This window comes from Laetiporus sulphureus (assembly GCF_001632365.1).
Source record: "Laetiporus sulphureus 93-53 unplaced genomic scaffold LAESUscaffold_2, whole genome shotgun sequence".
In the NCBI taxonomy this organism is placed as follows: domain Eukaryota; kingdom Fungi; phylum Basidiomycota; class Agaricomycetes; order Polyporales; family Laetiporaceae; genus Laetiporus; species Laetiporus sulphureus.
Window position 1 is genome coordinate 58,631 of NW_024468511.1, and position 13,641 is coordinate 72,271.

The window sequence follows — 13,641 nt, forward strand, 5'->3', positions numbered from 1 at the left end:
CGTCGCCAACAGCGACGCACCAGCCAGCACGTTCGCCGCTATCGCCATCCCGCCCATTCAGTCTCAACGTCTCTCCTCCCCTCCTGCGCGGGCGAGGACCCACATCCATTGGTTCCAGCCATTCGTCTCCCGCTCGCGCCCAGCCCAATAGACGCACGCCTCGGCCCATCGCTCCATTTCGTTCACGAGCAGCAGACCCTGCGAACGGAATATCGCACCCCGTTATGTGTCCGCGGTATCTAGGTTCATCATCGACCTTGGAAGCTGCTCTTGTCTTCCAATCGGACGCCTATTACCCGAGAGATGCTCCAATTTTCGTTCGGGTGCAGGCACAAGCCCGGCGAATCTGAAAGATATTGGAAAAGTGCGTAGGAGGCTGGGCTTCGAGACACGGAAGCAGACGGCGGCGGGCGGACCATGGTCATGAATCGACTGGTGACCACCTCTTCTGACGGGCTCGCTCCCGTCGCGCGGTGATTATCTTCCTGCATTGGACCTTGGGTGGAAGATCCCGCTGGGTTTCCTCAGTCGTGGAGAAGCCGGCTCCGCCTCGCCTATGTCTCGTCTCTTTCTCTTTGCTCTCATGTGCCTGACTCAGTTATGCCTGCTCTCGGACTTTCGTTCAACATCGTTGGCCTTACACCTCTGCTCGCTCACTCGTCACAAATCCAAGCATTTTTCCTCGTTATCTCCATTTGGTGATATTATATTTTCGACATCCGGCAACGGCCTACTCTCTATTGTCTGCTATGCTACGATGGAGCGCAACTCAGCAATGTCGGCCTCCAGCATACCATTCCATTTTCAAACACCCCCTGCTGGTCTAAACAGCGCTCAGCTAGGATTTCCCTGCGGCACACCGGAGGTCGACCGGTATATCGATAACCAAATATATTATGAATGTGAACGACCACCAGATTGTCCTGTCCCCTTCCTCATTGCTCTATCCCGCGACTCCTCATGGCATCATTGTTCTGTTATTGATATTGTACAGGACGATCTTGCCTCACGAGTGGCCAGATTCCAGCAGGCGTATTTCCAAAAGGTCGACACAATCGTTATTAGCTGGCTTCTTTCTACGCCGCCATGCAAAATAGCACGACTTTCCGGACTGTTATCTCTACTCGTCTGTGGAGCGTCCTTGGAGTGTGCACATTGTATCCGATGAAGACACTATTCTATGTGTCATGGTGGCACATTGGCGGAGTCTTTTACATCTCAAGAGGCAGTCTTCATATGACTGTGTTTGTTAAGACACTCACCCTTCAGGGTCCACGGGCCCCTTGTGTACAGAGGATATATCCCGTCTGAAGCATGCGGATGTGTCACAGACCATTGAGTATCACACGATGCGTTATTCTCCGCCGACGAGGAGTGTTATCCGATCGATTGAAGTGCATAGCGGACGGAACGATGAAAGAAGCGCGGATTGCAGGCCTCACGGGTGAACGGTGAGGCAAATTCTACAGGCTGCCTTTCACAATCGGTATAGACACGTCTCTAAGTTACTGACCGGTCTGCAATGCGAACATCATCTCCGGTAGGCTCAGCCATTGCACTGCTATCATGAATTGGCCCAATTTATTTTAGCGAATGAGTTAGGTGTATTACCTAAGCCGATGGCATGTGATGGGCGAGTATGGACGAAACTCAGAAGTCTACCATTCGCTATTCGTGTCCATGGCTAGGTGAAGTATGTATAATTCCTCAGCTATGGCGAAGAGCCTCTGACGACTGTGTCATTTGTCAAGCCAACTCACACTTTCGTGGACTCTCTGGCCGGTGTGCACACGTTCAGGGTACGCCGGTTCCTGTTCATTCGATATAGTTCTCACCGCGCAGATCCCCCATAGCGGGCTTTGTTCACAGGTTCACGATGGAAGTTACACGCACTTCTCGATGTGAGGCGTTTATGTAGTTGGCATCCTGTGAGTGCTCTATGTGCCGAGCCGGTGTGGTGTTCTCGCTGCCTCTGACAAATACGCCTTCTGTGTCCATGGACGTTTGCGCGGTGCCCGAACATCACATGGTTAAGCAGGATTTGATGATATATGTTTGCAGTTGAGTTCTACATATTCACTTTTGCGATGCATTGCAAATCAATCTTGCGCGCCTTATCTGTCTTGCGGAGGACGAAGTTCCATGCCGCTCATGCTCCCTGCCCGAGCCAGCTTACGGGATTCTGGCTCGAGTGGGCAGTGGTCTGCCCATTCTTTTCTCGATGACTGTCCCGCTGCATCTGTCACGTTTGTCAAAGAAGAGGCATATACTAGGCAGCTAACATGGGAGCTAATAGATGCTACCCAGCCAGGCAAAGAGAACCCCATATCTCGAAATGCAAGCTTACTTCGAGCTATTGGAGGAAGTAACCTATCTATCGCCTTCTGGTTTCTGATCGGGGTTGCATGGACCAGCACTACATTTGACTCGCAGGTCCGGTATGCCCCCTTCTCTCATGTCCACTTGCCGCCGTATATCTACCTTGCCATTTTCATCTGCCTTCGTCATCTCGCATTCTATTCCCAGCATGTGCTACTACCTGTTCGCTTACACCGAGTACCGCTGCGGCCATCAACTCCTTGATCGCCGCCACATGGTGCGGATGGCCTGTGTATCGCGCATATATTATCTCGTGACTGAGTGGAATATCGTGTGTAGATAGACTGCAATCGCGTGACATGTCGGAGGAGCAGGCTCCACAATGCGGATGCGCACGACTGCGCGAACGAGTGTACGGAGAGATTGTGTGTAGGAAGTGCTGACGGTCCCCCGTTGATGTTCTAACGCGCGCTGTAGGACGCTCCCTAACCAGTCACTTGTCATGCATCAACACCCGGAACAATGCAGCAACTGTCTAGGCACGGCTGGAGCTACGGCCAATGGCGCCAATCATTACGGCTCTGGTGACGGCGAGTCTGATTCAGGCGAGGAAGAGGAAGAGGAAGAGGAGTAGAGGTCGGAGGGGAGCTGCCCGAATTGCCATTGCGTATTGGCTGCAAAACATGCAGTTGTACTTTTACCCCAGCGTTGAACATACGCGTACAGTTAACTCGTGAATATTTTTCTGGAGCTGCGCTTCTCTCAGTCCGATCCTATTTCGCGGCACAGGACCGTATGGCAGTTCCACCGCAGACTGTATGCTGGAGCAGTCGTAAGCCTTCAGTGTCCCTCCGTAGCCGCAATCGCTTCGTTTAACCGACAATGATTTCATGTGCAGCCAGTTTTCGTGCAGAACATTGCTGGATGCACGCTGGGCATTGACTGACATTGGCGTCAAGAGATCAGCTTCTGTTCTGTATGGAATGCGCCGTAGCATACATGGAAATGCATTCACCTATCTCACTCTTACCTGAGAGCATCTATGATACCGGAGAAGCGACTGGATTGAAAGCCCAAAGGAAATAGGCCACATGCTGCTGGATGAGACTGATACTGTAGCCAGGAATACACCAGGCCTGCCTCGCCAACATGGCGACCAGCCGGAACCGATAGACGTCCGGGTACTATGGGAGCGCGCTGTCACTGCCCACCCGTCGCCACATGGGACGCCGCGTACGCATTGGCGGTCGCAAAATATGTACAGAGCTCCTGCGCAAACTGCGAACCTGGAAGAAGAGCTTTACCTGTGGTACGTTGAGCTGATCCTGCCCGATACAGCCGTAATGAATCTGATGTTTCTTGCATCGTTACCTCTGCACTCACATTGCGCCGCCAGTGATCTTTCCTCCACGTATCTCGCGCACCGTGTCGGTTGTCCTTGTGATCATTGTGACGTTGGAGTTGCACAAGACATTCAGTGCAGCTCGAATCGCTCATCAAGCCAGCATGCATGGCTCTACCGCAGTGTTCCTGCTAAAGAATGGTGCGCACGTGGATTAGTGGTCGCCTGTAGCTGACGACTCTAAATTTGAATGTCGTAAAAAGCAACCCACTGCTTCTCGTAAGTGGGTAACCATCGTCTGACTACTTGGTATTAGGAGGCTACTCGCCTTGAATATCCTTGACATCGTTCTCTGGACTAAACGGAGCCACCTAGAGAAGATACATGTGCCTTCCTGACAGATATCATCATGAGTAGCTTCATCACTTACGTGTTGATACTTCCAGATGTCAGGAGTACGTACCGCATTCATCGGATTTTATCCATCGTGGCGTAAGTAAACATCGGACTCTTATGGGCAAATTGGGGGGGGGGGGGGGGGGGGGGGGGTAAGTTCTAATTCATCTCTAGTATCACTTCATCGATGATGATGACTCGCTTCATTCTGGACCTGCGCGAAATGTCACGAAGGTGTGGTGTATCGCCCTCGGATTGCAACTTGGGTGCCCAAACGGCCATGCGAGACTCAGCCGCTGGCGGCGAACCGCTGTCTCGACTGGTGGGAGATCTCGGCGCCGACTATCAGCAGAGTACGGAAGGAAAAGTCGAGGACCAGGCTGAGTGCCCTCATGAGACAGTCGTGTGAGTGGAGCCTCCCATAGCATGTCTGTTAATACGCTCTCCACGCTCGCAAGCACAGCTCACAAAGCAGATACCATTACGAAGCCTTCAATGCCTAATATTTCATCGCCGATTGCGATTGCAGATGCTCGATTTTATTCGGAAACGTGATGGCGGTATCCTGCATATCACGGAGAATATTACGCCGCGTATGCCACATGGACACATCTCAGCATAGTCGGATAAAGACAACCCTCGATTATCCTGCACGCTCGACGCGCACATAGGTAGTAAGTAAGACCGCCGTCAGCAACACAGCGCGTACACGATCCAGGTGTAATCCACAACAGATACGAGGAAATGCAGCAATGTCCAATGGGCATAGTATGAATGAGAGTGAGAGTTTGAGTTGAGTTGGTGAAATGCATGGAGACAAAAGAGCGAAAATGAAGTGCAGACAAAAGATATCATCTGATGATGTGAGGCACTGAGCCGCAACTCGTTATTTCTCCCATTGCGCCGGCGTACTCCATCGCCGATCTTGCCAATCCCGGAAGATCTCCGCGACCTCCTCGTCGCCATTATATACATCGTCGTTGATGCACAGCAGCGTCAGCTGCTCATTCTCGTCCACCCGCCCCAACATCTCGCGTGCTTGGCCCGGGTCGTACAGACGCTCGAACATCGCTGGCGAGCTCCCTGAAGCATATGCGCGTCATCCGCGACGTCAATTATTTGAACATTATAGTGAGACGATAAAGCCACGCACCGATGACATATCGATACCGCTCGAGCAGCTTTTCTGTCCATGCACGCACATTGCGCTCTCCGCCCACCTGCATGGCGTCGCGCAGTGCGAAGGCGCCGTCCTCCCAGCGCTCGACCAGCGGCAGGTACGAGATCTCCGCGGCATCTTCAGATGCAGGCAGCTTTCCTGCGAGTGAAGCAAACGTGCGATCGGGGTCGGGCAGGAACACCGAGATGCCTAAGCGGCCGCTTGCGCGCACGAGCGCGGAGATCACTGATGATATAGACGGGATGTAAGCGGGATTATGAACAGTAACAAGGGCTTGCTGACGCACCGCAGTCGCCACACCGTGGATGCCGGAACGCGATGTTCTTGAAGACCTCGCTCGCACGTGTATGCCCTGCAAAGCACTCATCGTAACTGATGACACACTGCGGTAGTGACCCCTCATTCACATCCGGAGTGAGCCTCGGTGGATCACCACCTGTGCCGTATGCATATCCATCCAAAGAAGCTGAGCGGGCGAAGCTTTCATGTCAGCAATCACCCGAAAAGGCGCATACATTGAGTGAAAAGAACGTTATAACTCACAGAATCGGTAGGAGGTTCTCCCCAGCGTGCCCACCCCGCTTGAACGCAACGTATCTTCCACCCTCTCCCTTACCAACGTTTCCCTATGCCCACTCCTCACAGCGATCTCCCGTCCAATCGGGCCTTCTCCATCCCACGCACCCCCGAGCTCCTCCCACGCCCTCCGCGCCTCAGGCACGCCCCAGTCATCCTCCATCCCGCCGACCCTCCCCACGACCCATGCCCACAGCATCGCCTCCCTTGCGCGCTCCACGATGAAGTGCCCGTGGAGGAACATGGTATTGATGTCGACAGGCATGCCCGGACCAGCAGTCTCACGAAATAGATGCGACGCGCTCCGCGCAAAGGCAGATGTCCAGATGGCATTGGCCTCGAGGAGCAAGGCGCGTGAGACAATTTTGGCTTGGTGCATGACGTATGGGCGATGTCGCGCCCCGAACCGCTGGCCTGGAGAGAAGGTGTGAGGTAGGCAAGGATCGACACGAATGGTGGACGCACTGAGCATATAGTTGGTCTCGCCCATACCGCGCCACTCGCCCTCGGTTTCCTCGGTCGGACGCGTGGGCGGTATCCGCAAACCTGTGTCTAGGTGAAGCACAATGCCGTACGCTGCGCATGGGGACGTCAAGCAGGACTACAACGCCGAAGACAAGAGACGGGCGTACCAGACGTGAAGAACGTCGCAGGGGTGACGTCCGTGGCGAGGTAGTTGTCATCGTTCTGTCAGCATGCAGCGTTAGCATTAGAGAGCGCACAGACACCGCGGACGCACCATGTATATACTGCATGGATCAAAAGACCGTATGGATCAGTGCATGCACGGGGGAAAACAAGAGGGCATCTTGCACTCACAAATAGTCCGCGACACCCGCCACGTGGCCCAGCTGCGTCTCGATCGCCAGACTTCAACGCAAAGTCAATCTAAGCAGCACATCTCCCCGCCCGCAAAAATGGCGCACCTATTGAAATTCGTGCCCTGGTAATCTTCAAATATCTCTGCGTGATGCGCGATCTGCAGCGTCACGTCCCCGTCTCGCCACCCTGTGCGCATCTCCTTCGTCAGGTCGAGCCATTGTGGGATCTGGCCGAGGCGCCAGGAAGGAGGGAGCGCGATCGCAGGGAGGGAGAAATCGGAGGTGAGCAGGATGACCTTGCGGACATAGGGTCGGAAGTAGGTAAGAACGGAGCGCAGTGAATGCCGGAGCTCGTCATGGTCACTGTCGGCAGGATTGAGCTGACGCATGAGACATAGTGGTACTACTCACCGGTACAAGCGTTCCTCTCTACCAGTATCCGACGGCCGGAAAGGATCATCAGAACTGAACTGCGCTTCCGCGTGTTTCTTTGCTTGGTGCAGAAGCGGGTCGGAGCCGTTCACCCACGTCCAGAGGAAGTCGAACTTGGGTGTTTCAGGAGCATAGCAGGGCGCGCCACTGGCAAAGTACTCATCACGACATGAGTCTGGAAGCGCGTGCGCCGGCTGCAGCGATGTGTATGGAGGTTTCGGTTCCGAGAAGACCTATAATAGGCCGTGAGCAGATGTGTCGTCAGGTCGCGTGCCGCAGCCACAACACAACAGCTGCGGTCGCATACAATGAACGCGAAGTACCTGGAATGGGAGGTAGGAGATGTTCAGTTCGAACAGGTCGTCGTAGTCAAGGTCGTCGTCATCATAGTCTGCAAAATAGCGGTGGAGGACGGCAAGGAGAGAAATTAGCGCGGCGGTGAAGAGAGCACCGAGCACGAGCCGGCGGCGGAGGCGCGGTGCAGACGTATGGTCAGCGGCCGCTGCTGGACCGCCGCTGAAGGGGAACTGGGAAAGCGGGAAATAGTCATAGTGTGGACGCGTAGGAAGGAAGCGGAATCTCATCGCATGGGTGAGGAAAGAAAGAAGACAGACAATACATCGGGGTGCACATACTTGAGGTAAGCGACAGTTGAGCTTGGACACAAGTTGTGGGGCCGGCAGAACCGCAGCAGGCACGACTCTCGCGCTCATACACGCTCGTTATCAGATACAGAAATATGTGGAACTGGCGCCTTGCGCATCTCATTCAATAGCCCATCTGTGTGCAATGTTCCGAACACTCGTGTCGCTACATGCATCGCCGAACGCCTGTGCGCCGCTATCGAAATGTGCGCGACTGATTTCCGCTCTTCGGCTGGCTCAGAGCCTTCGGGGGCGCCGGGAACTCGCCGTATTGGTATCCTGCCGCACCTGCCATCCAACCATCGCATTTCACCCCACATCGCAACCATACTGCGGTCAGCAAGCAGATCTAGCCCAAAGGGAGCGCAGCGTTTACCTTTCATCTGGCGTGCTTTCTTTTTCTGCTTTTTCGTGCCGGCCTCTTCGGCCGCATCGCCATCAAAGCCCTCATCCAATATGTTTGACGCGGTGCTGTAGTCAAACGACTCCACCTCGATCGCGGCAGTTCTCGGCGGAGCTCGCTTGCGCTTCTTCGCTCGCGCCTGGCCCACGACCACAATCGTGTCGTCCACGGTTTCCATCTTGGCACTTGTGCGCTGGGCCGCAGGTATAAACGGAATTTCCGCCTGGCCTTCAATTTGCGCAGATCCAGCTGCTTCCTCAACAGCCTCTACCATTTCGGCACCGGCTTTGCTCGGTATGGCGGCAAGCTTGGGCATTGTTGGCGCGATGACCAGCGTGCCGTGAATGCGTGCCACTACTTCTTGGAAGCGGCTCCCTCTTGCCGTTTCTGACGTTCGCTACAGTCCCCCAATCGCCACTGTTAGCGCCTGGGGCACATCTGTGCGCAACCAAGACGAGATGGCTCACCGATATGGAGGTCACACGCTCATCGAAGAGCGCACTTCTCGTCGCGGAGTACGACACCCGCACCTCTTCTTTGACACTGTCCCTCCCGCTCGTCGGTGCGAGGGTCGCGCCGAACAGCGACGATGCCGATGCCGATGCGATGCTCGCCTTGTTCGTCGCTGCAGGTCGCACCTTGCGTGAGCCCTCGCCGCAACACCCAATAACAACGGACAGAATAAGCACTGACCATGGGACCAAAGCGACGGCGCCGCCTTCACACTTGGCGGGCTTGGCACCGCAGCATCATCGTCGGCAATCGACTGCGGCATCTCGGCAACTCTTGCAGTGCTGATGGCCGTGTTCTCGAGCGCCGAGATGCCGGAAGAAAATTCGGCATCGCCGGAAATGGCAGGTGGCGAACCCGATGTGGATGGGGCAAGCGCCGATGCGACGGCGGTGCGGATGGCACCGAGCAGCTCCTTTGCGCGCCGCTGGACGACGGGCGGTACCGAGCGCAATGTGCGGAGCAGAGCTGCCATGTCGGCCGGTGGTTGCTCGGCGAGCACAAACAAGTAATGGTTTGCGAGCACATAGCTGAAGTGCAGGTCAGTTTGGGTCACGCGAGTAGCTGGTCAACTCACCGAGTGCTCTCGTCCTCCACCCGCGCGACACGGTCTCGCCACGTGTGGACACAACGATAAACTGCGCGCTGCACGGCATACACGCTGTCCTTTACACCCTCGAGCTCGGCAGCAGCCATCAGCGCACCCTTGTTCCATTTGCGCGCGAGATTGTCCCAGCCGCCAGGCCCCGTGCCACCGGCGGCATCGTAACCTTCCTTCGCATATACTCGTAATGCTGTCGTTTCCGAGCGCGACAGTACTTCGCGAATGAGTGCTTGAGGGTCTGTTGTTGGGGCCCCGGATAGAGACGTCGACGCGGAAGGAGTCTCGGCACAAGACTGCGAGCTCGACAGGGACTGACCGCGGTCAAGTAGTGCATTGCGCAAGTTGTCAAAGATGAAGAGAAGGAAATGCGTATCCGATCGTGCGTACGCAAGCATTTCTTCCGGCAGTGGGCTGCAAAGCATTCGTATACGAGCGATTAGTCAAATCAACCAAATGCTGAAGAATAGTTTCGCACCGAATTCTCCAGTCGGCCAGTTGATACCGCTTGTCCGCAATAAAGTCGCAATACATCTCTAGCAAAGTGGCCAAGTTATGCCGGGGGAAATCTATCGTTCGGACGGGGCCTGTAAGTCATTGGAGGTCACAGGCCGATGAGAAGATCACGTACCCAGCACCTTCGAAGCATGATGGGTATCAAATAGATTCACGATGTATAAATTAAAGTCCTGTTGGAGCCAAACAATATCACTCTCCGCACCATGCAAGACCTGCGAAGCAAGATCAATGTCATTCCACATGGCACAGACATTTCTCCTTGCCTTCACAATTCGCGGGTCCGTGAACACTTCATTTAACGCTTCCATGTCGTCCCGCAGGGCGAGCGTGTCCACGACCCAGTCCGCCTCACGCGTACTGAGCTGCATCAGGCAAACAAATCCGCCGAACGTGCGATAGCTGTGATACTCGAGGTCGACCGCGATCTCGCGCGCGTCTCGCAGGCGCTCGAGCATGGCGGAGAAGTGCGCGGGTGTGTCGACCCACGTGAAGGGCGTCACATCGAAGGATGCAGGCGCGATAGGCTCCGCGGGAGCAAACATGTGCGAGGGATAAGGTGTGTGTGTGATCTCATAGCGATATGGATGCAAGCTGCGATTCGAGGGATGAGTAAGGGAGTTCAGGGGAGTGTGGACAGTGTACGCACGCGCTCGGCACGGAGAGCTCGTCCCCTTCGCCATCCATATCAACATCGATTGCATCGTTGAGATTGTATCCCAGGGGTACTTGCGCATGGTACTTGTGCTGCAGCGTCGGCTGCCATATCGTATGAGGACTGTTGTCGACTTTTCGGGCGAAGCGAAGCTGAGGCTTCGGTAGGTGCGAGGCATGCTGCAGTGCCGGGTCAAGTCGGCCTTTTGGTGGAATTTTTGCCTTTTTCTGCGCGATAGAAGGTGGCAGGGTTAACAATAGGACAAGAGATAGTCAGAGCAGGAGACCGGACACGTACCTTCTGCATAGTGGTCGGCGTGGGGTTCACGGCAATCGCAGGAGGCTTGGTGCGTCCCAGAACCTCATCCAGGCAAATATCCTGCAAGAAACATAACGGGAACGTATCAGACACGAGCTCCTGACGAGCAGCCCAACATGCAAGTAGAGCATTCCTTACTGCACGCTCCAGCAGCTGGTCCATCGGGTCTACGACCAGTGCGCGAAAATCATCAAGCACGTCCTCCGCGCTTTCCAAACGAGCTTTTCCCTTGCTTTTAGCATTGCTCCCGTGCACGGACGCAGCAAGGGCGAGGAGGCGGTTCGTGAGCGAGAGTACGCGTGCGGAGCAAGCGTCGAGCTCCCGTCCGAAGGCGCGGTCGATCGTGCGGTGAAAAGAGATGTCAGCAGGGAGCTGGGCACCGCGCTTCGTTGCGGTAAGTGCGACGGTTTGGAGGGAATTATTGTAGTCGTTGAAAGAGGCCGGAGTGAACGGGGAGGAGGATGAAGACTCGGCCATAGTGGGAGCGAACAAGATACGGGGCCTGTGAGCAACCAATTATATCGTTAAGCCCCAAGCTTCAAGGTCCCAGTCGCGCAGCCCAGAAGTGGTAGAACAAGTCCAAGAACAACGTCGAGCGAGTTCTGCAAGCCGACCACTTCAAACTCTGAGTTCAACGCCTAAATGCAAGTGATCGCAAAAGTTCAGTTCCAGAAGTAGCAGGCTGCTCCCACACCGCAAGCCCGAAGCATGCCCGGTTACTGCGTACCCGGGCCAGTGCCTGCCAGTCCCCGCTCTCCACCGTGGCGAACGACCACAAACATTTCATCTCTGCCTGCTGCACGGCTGCCAGTCAAGGCATGCTCGGCTGTGATGCTCTCGTCCTTATCACCTGAACAGACCTTCATCTTTTCTTTGGATTTTTGTTGAATTACTTAGAGTTTTGGAACGCTCAACTCGGACTCATGTCTCGCAGGAGCCCGCTGGTCTCTCCGCCTGCGACCCCTCCCCCGCGACTCGCGCAGCACTGGGATGAGGAGGATGACGAGACGGATGCGCCTACGCGCAAAAAGAGGTGGTATCACTACATGCCGCTGTTCTGTTAGTCTTCCCCGCTGTACACTCACGTCGGCTGCACGTCGCTCATCGCATTCGCAGTGGCGGTCGTCCTTATGCTACTCCCGCACCCGTCCCTCCTCATCGTCCTGGTCAACTACCACCTGCGCGTGCTCAACTCGCCGCTCCAGTTTCTCACTCATCTCACTGTCACATACACTCTGAGTTTCCTTGCATTCTCCTCGCTCATACTCATACTGGCGCGCGATCCTGGGCCCGTCTCGCTGGGAAAGGAGACGGAGACGGGTGCGACATCCGATGAGGAGGATGGGATGAGCTTCATGCAGGCGCTGCTGGCGCCCGATGAGCGCGAAACACAAGGCCATGGGCGGTGGTGTCGGAAATGCAACGCGCCGAAGCCGGAGCGGACGCACCATTGTAGTACGTGCGGAAGGTGCGTGCTGAAGATGGGTGAGTGTAATTGTAGAGTGGGATGGATGTCATGCTGAGCTGCCCGAAGACCATCATTGCTTGTGGCTTGGCGACCGGTGCATAGGCCACCGTACGTACTCCGCTTTCCTGCATCTTCTTACGTGCGTCAGTCTGCTATCGATCTACATCGCTGTTCTCTGCATCGAGGCGGTATACTTCGCTTTCACAAACCCTCTCTCTATCGTGCGTCTCTCGTTGAACATCCTGCCGTGCTACTCTACTCACTGCTTTGTAGGATGAAAACACACCTCTGCACGACATATACCTCGCATTCTACGGAATCGTTATGGCCCTCGTTTTTGGTTCTTTTTGGATATATCATCTATACCTTACGACGTGAGTGTGCTTTCTTTTGCCACAGAACTGATCATGCATATCATATCTCCTTTTGTGAACGCAGAACCAACCAAACAACCCTAGAACACCTCTCTCCCTTCCTTCTCCTCCGCCACCTCCCACCACTACCACCTCCAATTAGCGGAGTGAAAGGTCTCTCCAACCCACCACAAGAGTTTGAGCTCTCATACCCGCAACGGCGCCTGGTGCGCGACGCGCACCATCACGTCCGTCTGTACGACGTCGGCTGGCGGAAGAATTGGGGACAGGTGATGGGGTGGGATCGGCCGTGGGGCTGGATGTACCGCTTACTAGTAGGCGGCGGAGGGTACGTTTATGTAACTGGTCTTCGATTACGGTAAACTTATCTCAAGTTGTTCCCGTCAATCTTATAGGAAAGGAGATGGGAAGTCGTTTCCGCGCAATCCGCGCGCGGAAGGGATGCTCGCGCGCCTGGCAGCCGAGCTAGTTTCTGCGGACAAAGACTGATGGATTTAGATCGTAATCGCTGTCTGTTTGCTCTCGGCTCTCGATGTTGTGGAACAGATAATGGGTGTTCGGGTGACTATCGCATGTTCTGATTTCATCATACATACCTCGACTAACCTGAAGGTGGACTTACAGTAATGACTGCAGATGTGATGCCATTTATCATATTGAACTGTTCTTCTTTGACTTTCCCCTGCTGCAGCATCTTACTATCATTTCTGAGTCAACCACGAGCAAGTTATTGCCCAGGAAAGGTGCACAATGTGCCTTTTTCAAGCCTTTCCCCAAAGTCATTCACTTGATGGGAGATGTAATGGCAAATGATGATTTTTCAATGAACCTTTCAAGCAATCTTCTGAGTACTGTCCTGACCCTCACTTCACTATAGCATAGCTGCATCACTACCTCAGTGTATCAATCCTCTATGGCTAGAGCATATGTGTTAATATCGAGCTTCTGGAGCCTGCCTAAGAGCGCATTTGGACGAAATCGACAGCTCGGAGTCGGGAGATGTGGCGGAAGATCGCTCGGAAGATTGATTGGCAGGAAGGACGGGTCAGAAAAAGTGACCGGCATTACGTTTACGTTTCAGGACTG

General features: G+C 54.7%; 5 protein-coding genes across 5 annotated transcripts; 3 read left to right on the forward strand and 2 right to left on the reverse strand.

The window, feature by feature from the left end:
• The first annotated feature begins 453 nt into the window (after positions 1 to 453).
• Positions 454 to 1,529, forward strand: LAESUDRAFT_151140 (uncharacterized protein). The gene has a single exon (XM_040901365.1). It carries the CDS (start codon positions 557 to 559, stop codon positions 1,166 to 1,168), a length of 612 nt encoding a protein of 203 aa, XP_040769405.1. The 5' UTR covers positions 454 to 556; the 3' UTR covers positions 1,169 to 1,529.
• A 998-nt stretch (positions 1,530 to 2,527) lies between these two features.
• LAESUDRAFT_641073 (uncharacterized protein) lies at positions 2,528 to 2,953 on the forward strand (the record flags this gene model as incomplete). Its single annotated transcript, XM_040903641.1, has 3 exons — positions 2,528 to 2,596; positions 2,659 to 2,744; positions 2,797 to 2,953. The coding sequence occupies 3 exons, from the start codon at positions 2,528 to 2,530 to the stop codon at positions 2,951 to 2,953; spliced, it is 312 nt and encodes a 103-aa protein (XP_040769406.1).
• Positions 2,954 to 4,943: 1,990 nt separating this feature from the next.
• On the reverse strand, positions 4,944 to 7,650 carry LAESUDRAFT_754314 (uncharacterized protein; the record flags this gene model as incomplete). The annotated part of the gene is made up of 11 exons (XM_040911871.1): positions 4,944 to 5,140; positions 5,211 to 5,462; positions 5,524 to 5,703; positions 5,781 to 6,227; positions 6,279 to 6,389; positions 6,446 to 6,500; positions 6,553 to 6,562; positions 6,633 to 6,683; positions 6,740 to 6,997; positions 7,046 to 7,299; positions 7,390 to 7,650. The coding sequence occupies 11 exons, from the start codon at positions 7,648 to 7,650 to the stop codon at positions 4,944 to 4,946; spliced, it is 2,076 nt and encodes a 691-aa protein (XP_040769407.1).
• Positions 7,651 to 7,906: 256 nt separating this feature from the next.
• On the reverse strand, positions 7,907 to 11,190 carry LAESUDRAFT_733747 (uncharacterized protein; the record flags this gene model as incomplete). The annotated part of the gene is made up of 11 exons (XM_040910441.1): positions 7,907 to 7,998; positions 8,087 to 8,510; positions 8,581 to 8,801; positions 8,840 to 9,153; positions 9,201 to 9,638; positions 9,703 to 9,793; positions 9,856 to 9,955; positions 10,007 to 10,334; positions 10,390 to 10,622; positions 10,693 to 10,773; positions 10,852 to 11,190. The coding sequence occupies 11 exons, from the start codon at positions 11,188 to 11,190 to the stop codon at positions 7,907 to 7,909; spliced, it is 2,661 nt and encodes an 886-aa protein (XP_040769408.1).
• Positions 11,191 to 11,636: 446 nt separating this feature from the next.
• Positions 11,637 to 13,044, forward strand: LAESUDRAFT_733748 (zf-DHHC-domain-containing protein; the record flags this gene model as incomplete). Its single annotated transcript, XM_040910442.1, has 6 exons — positions 11,637 to 11,772; positions 11,830 to 12,198; positions 12,248 to 12,402; positions 12,455 to 12,555; positions 12,620 to 12,883; positions 12,951 to 13,044. 6 exons carry the CDS (start codon positions 11,637 to 11,639, stop codon positions 13,042 to 13,044), a joined length of 1,119 nt encoding a protein of 372 aa, XP_040769409.1.
• Between the last annotated feature and the right edge of the window lie 597 nt (positions 13,045 to 13,641).

Excerpts from the sequence above, each read along its gene's own strand:
- LAESUDRAFT_151140 (XM_040901365.1), top strand. The coding sequence starts at position 557 with ATGTCTCGTCTCTTTCTCTTTGCTCTCATGTGCCTGACTCAGTTATGC.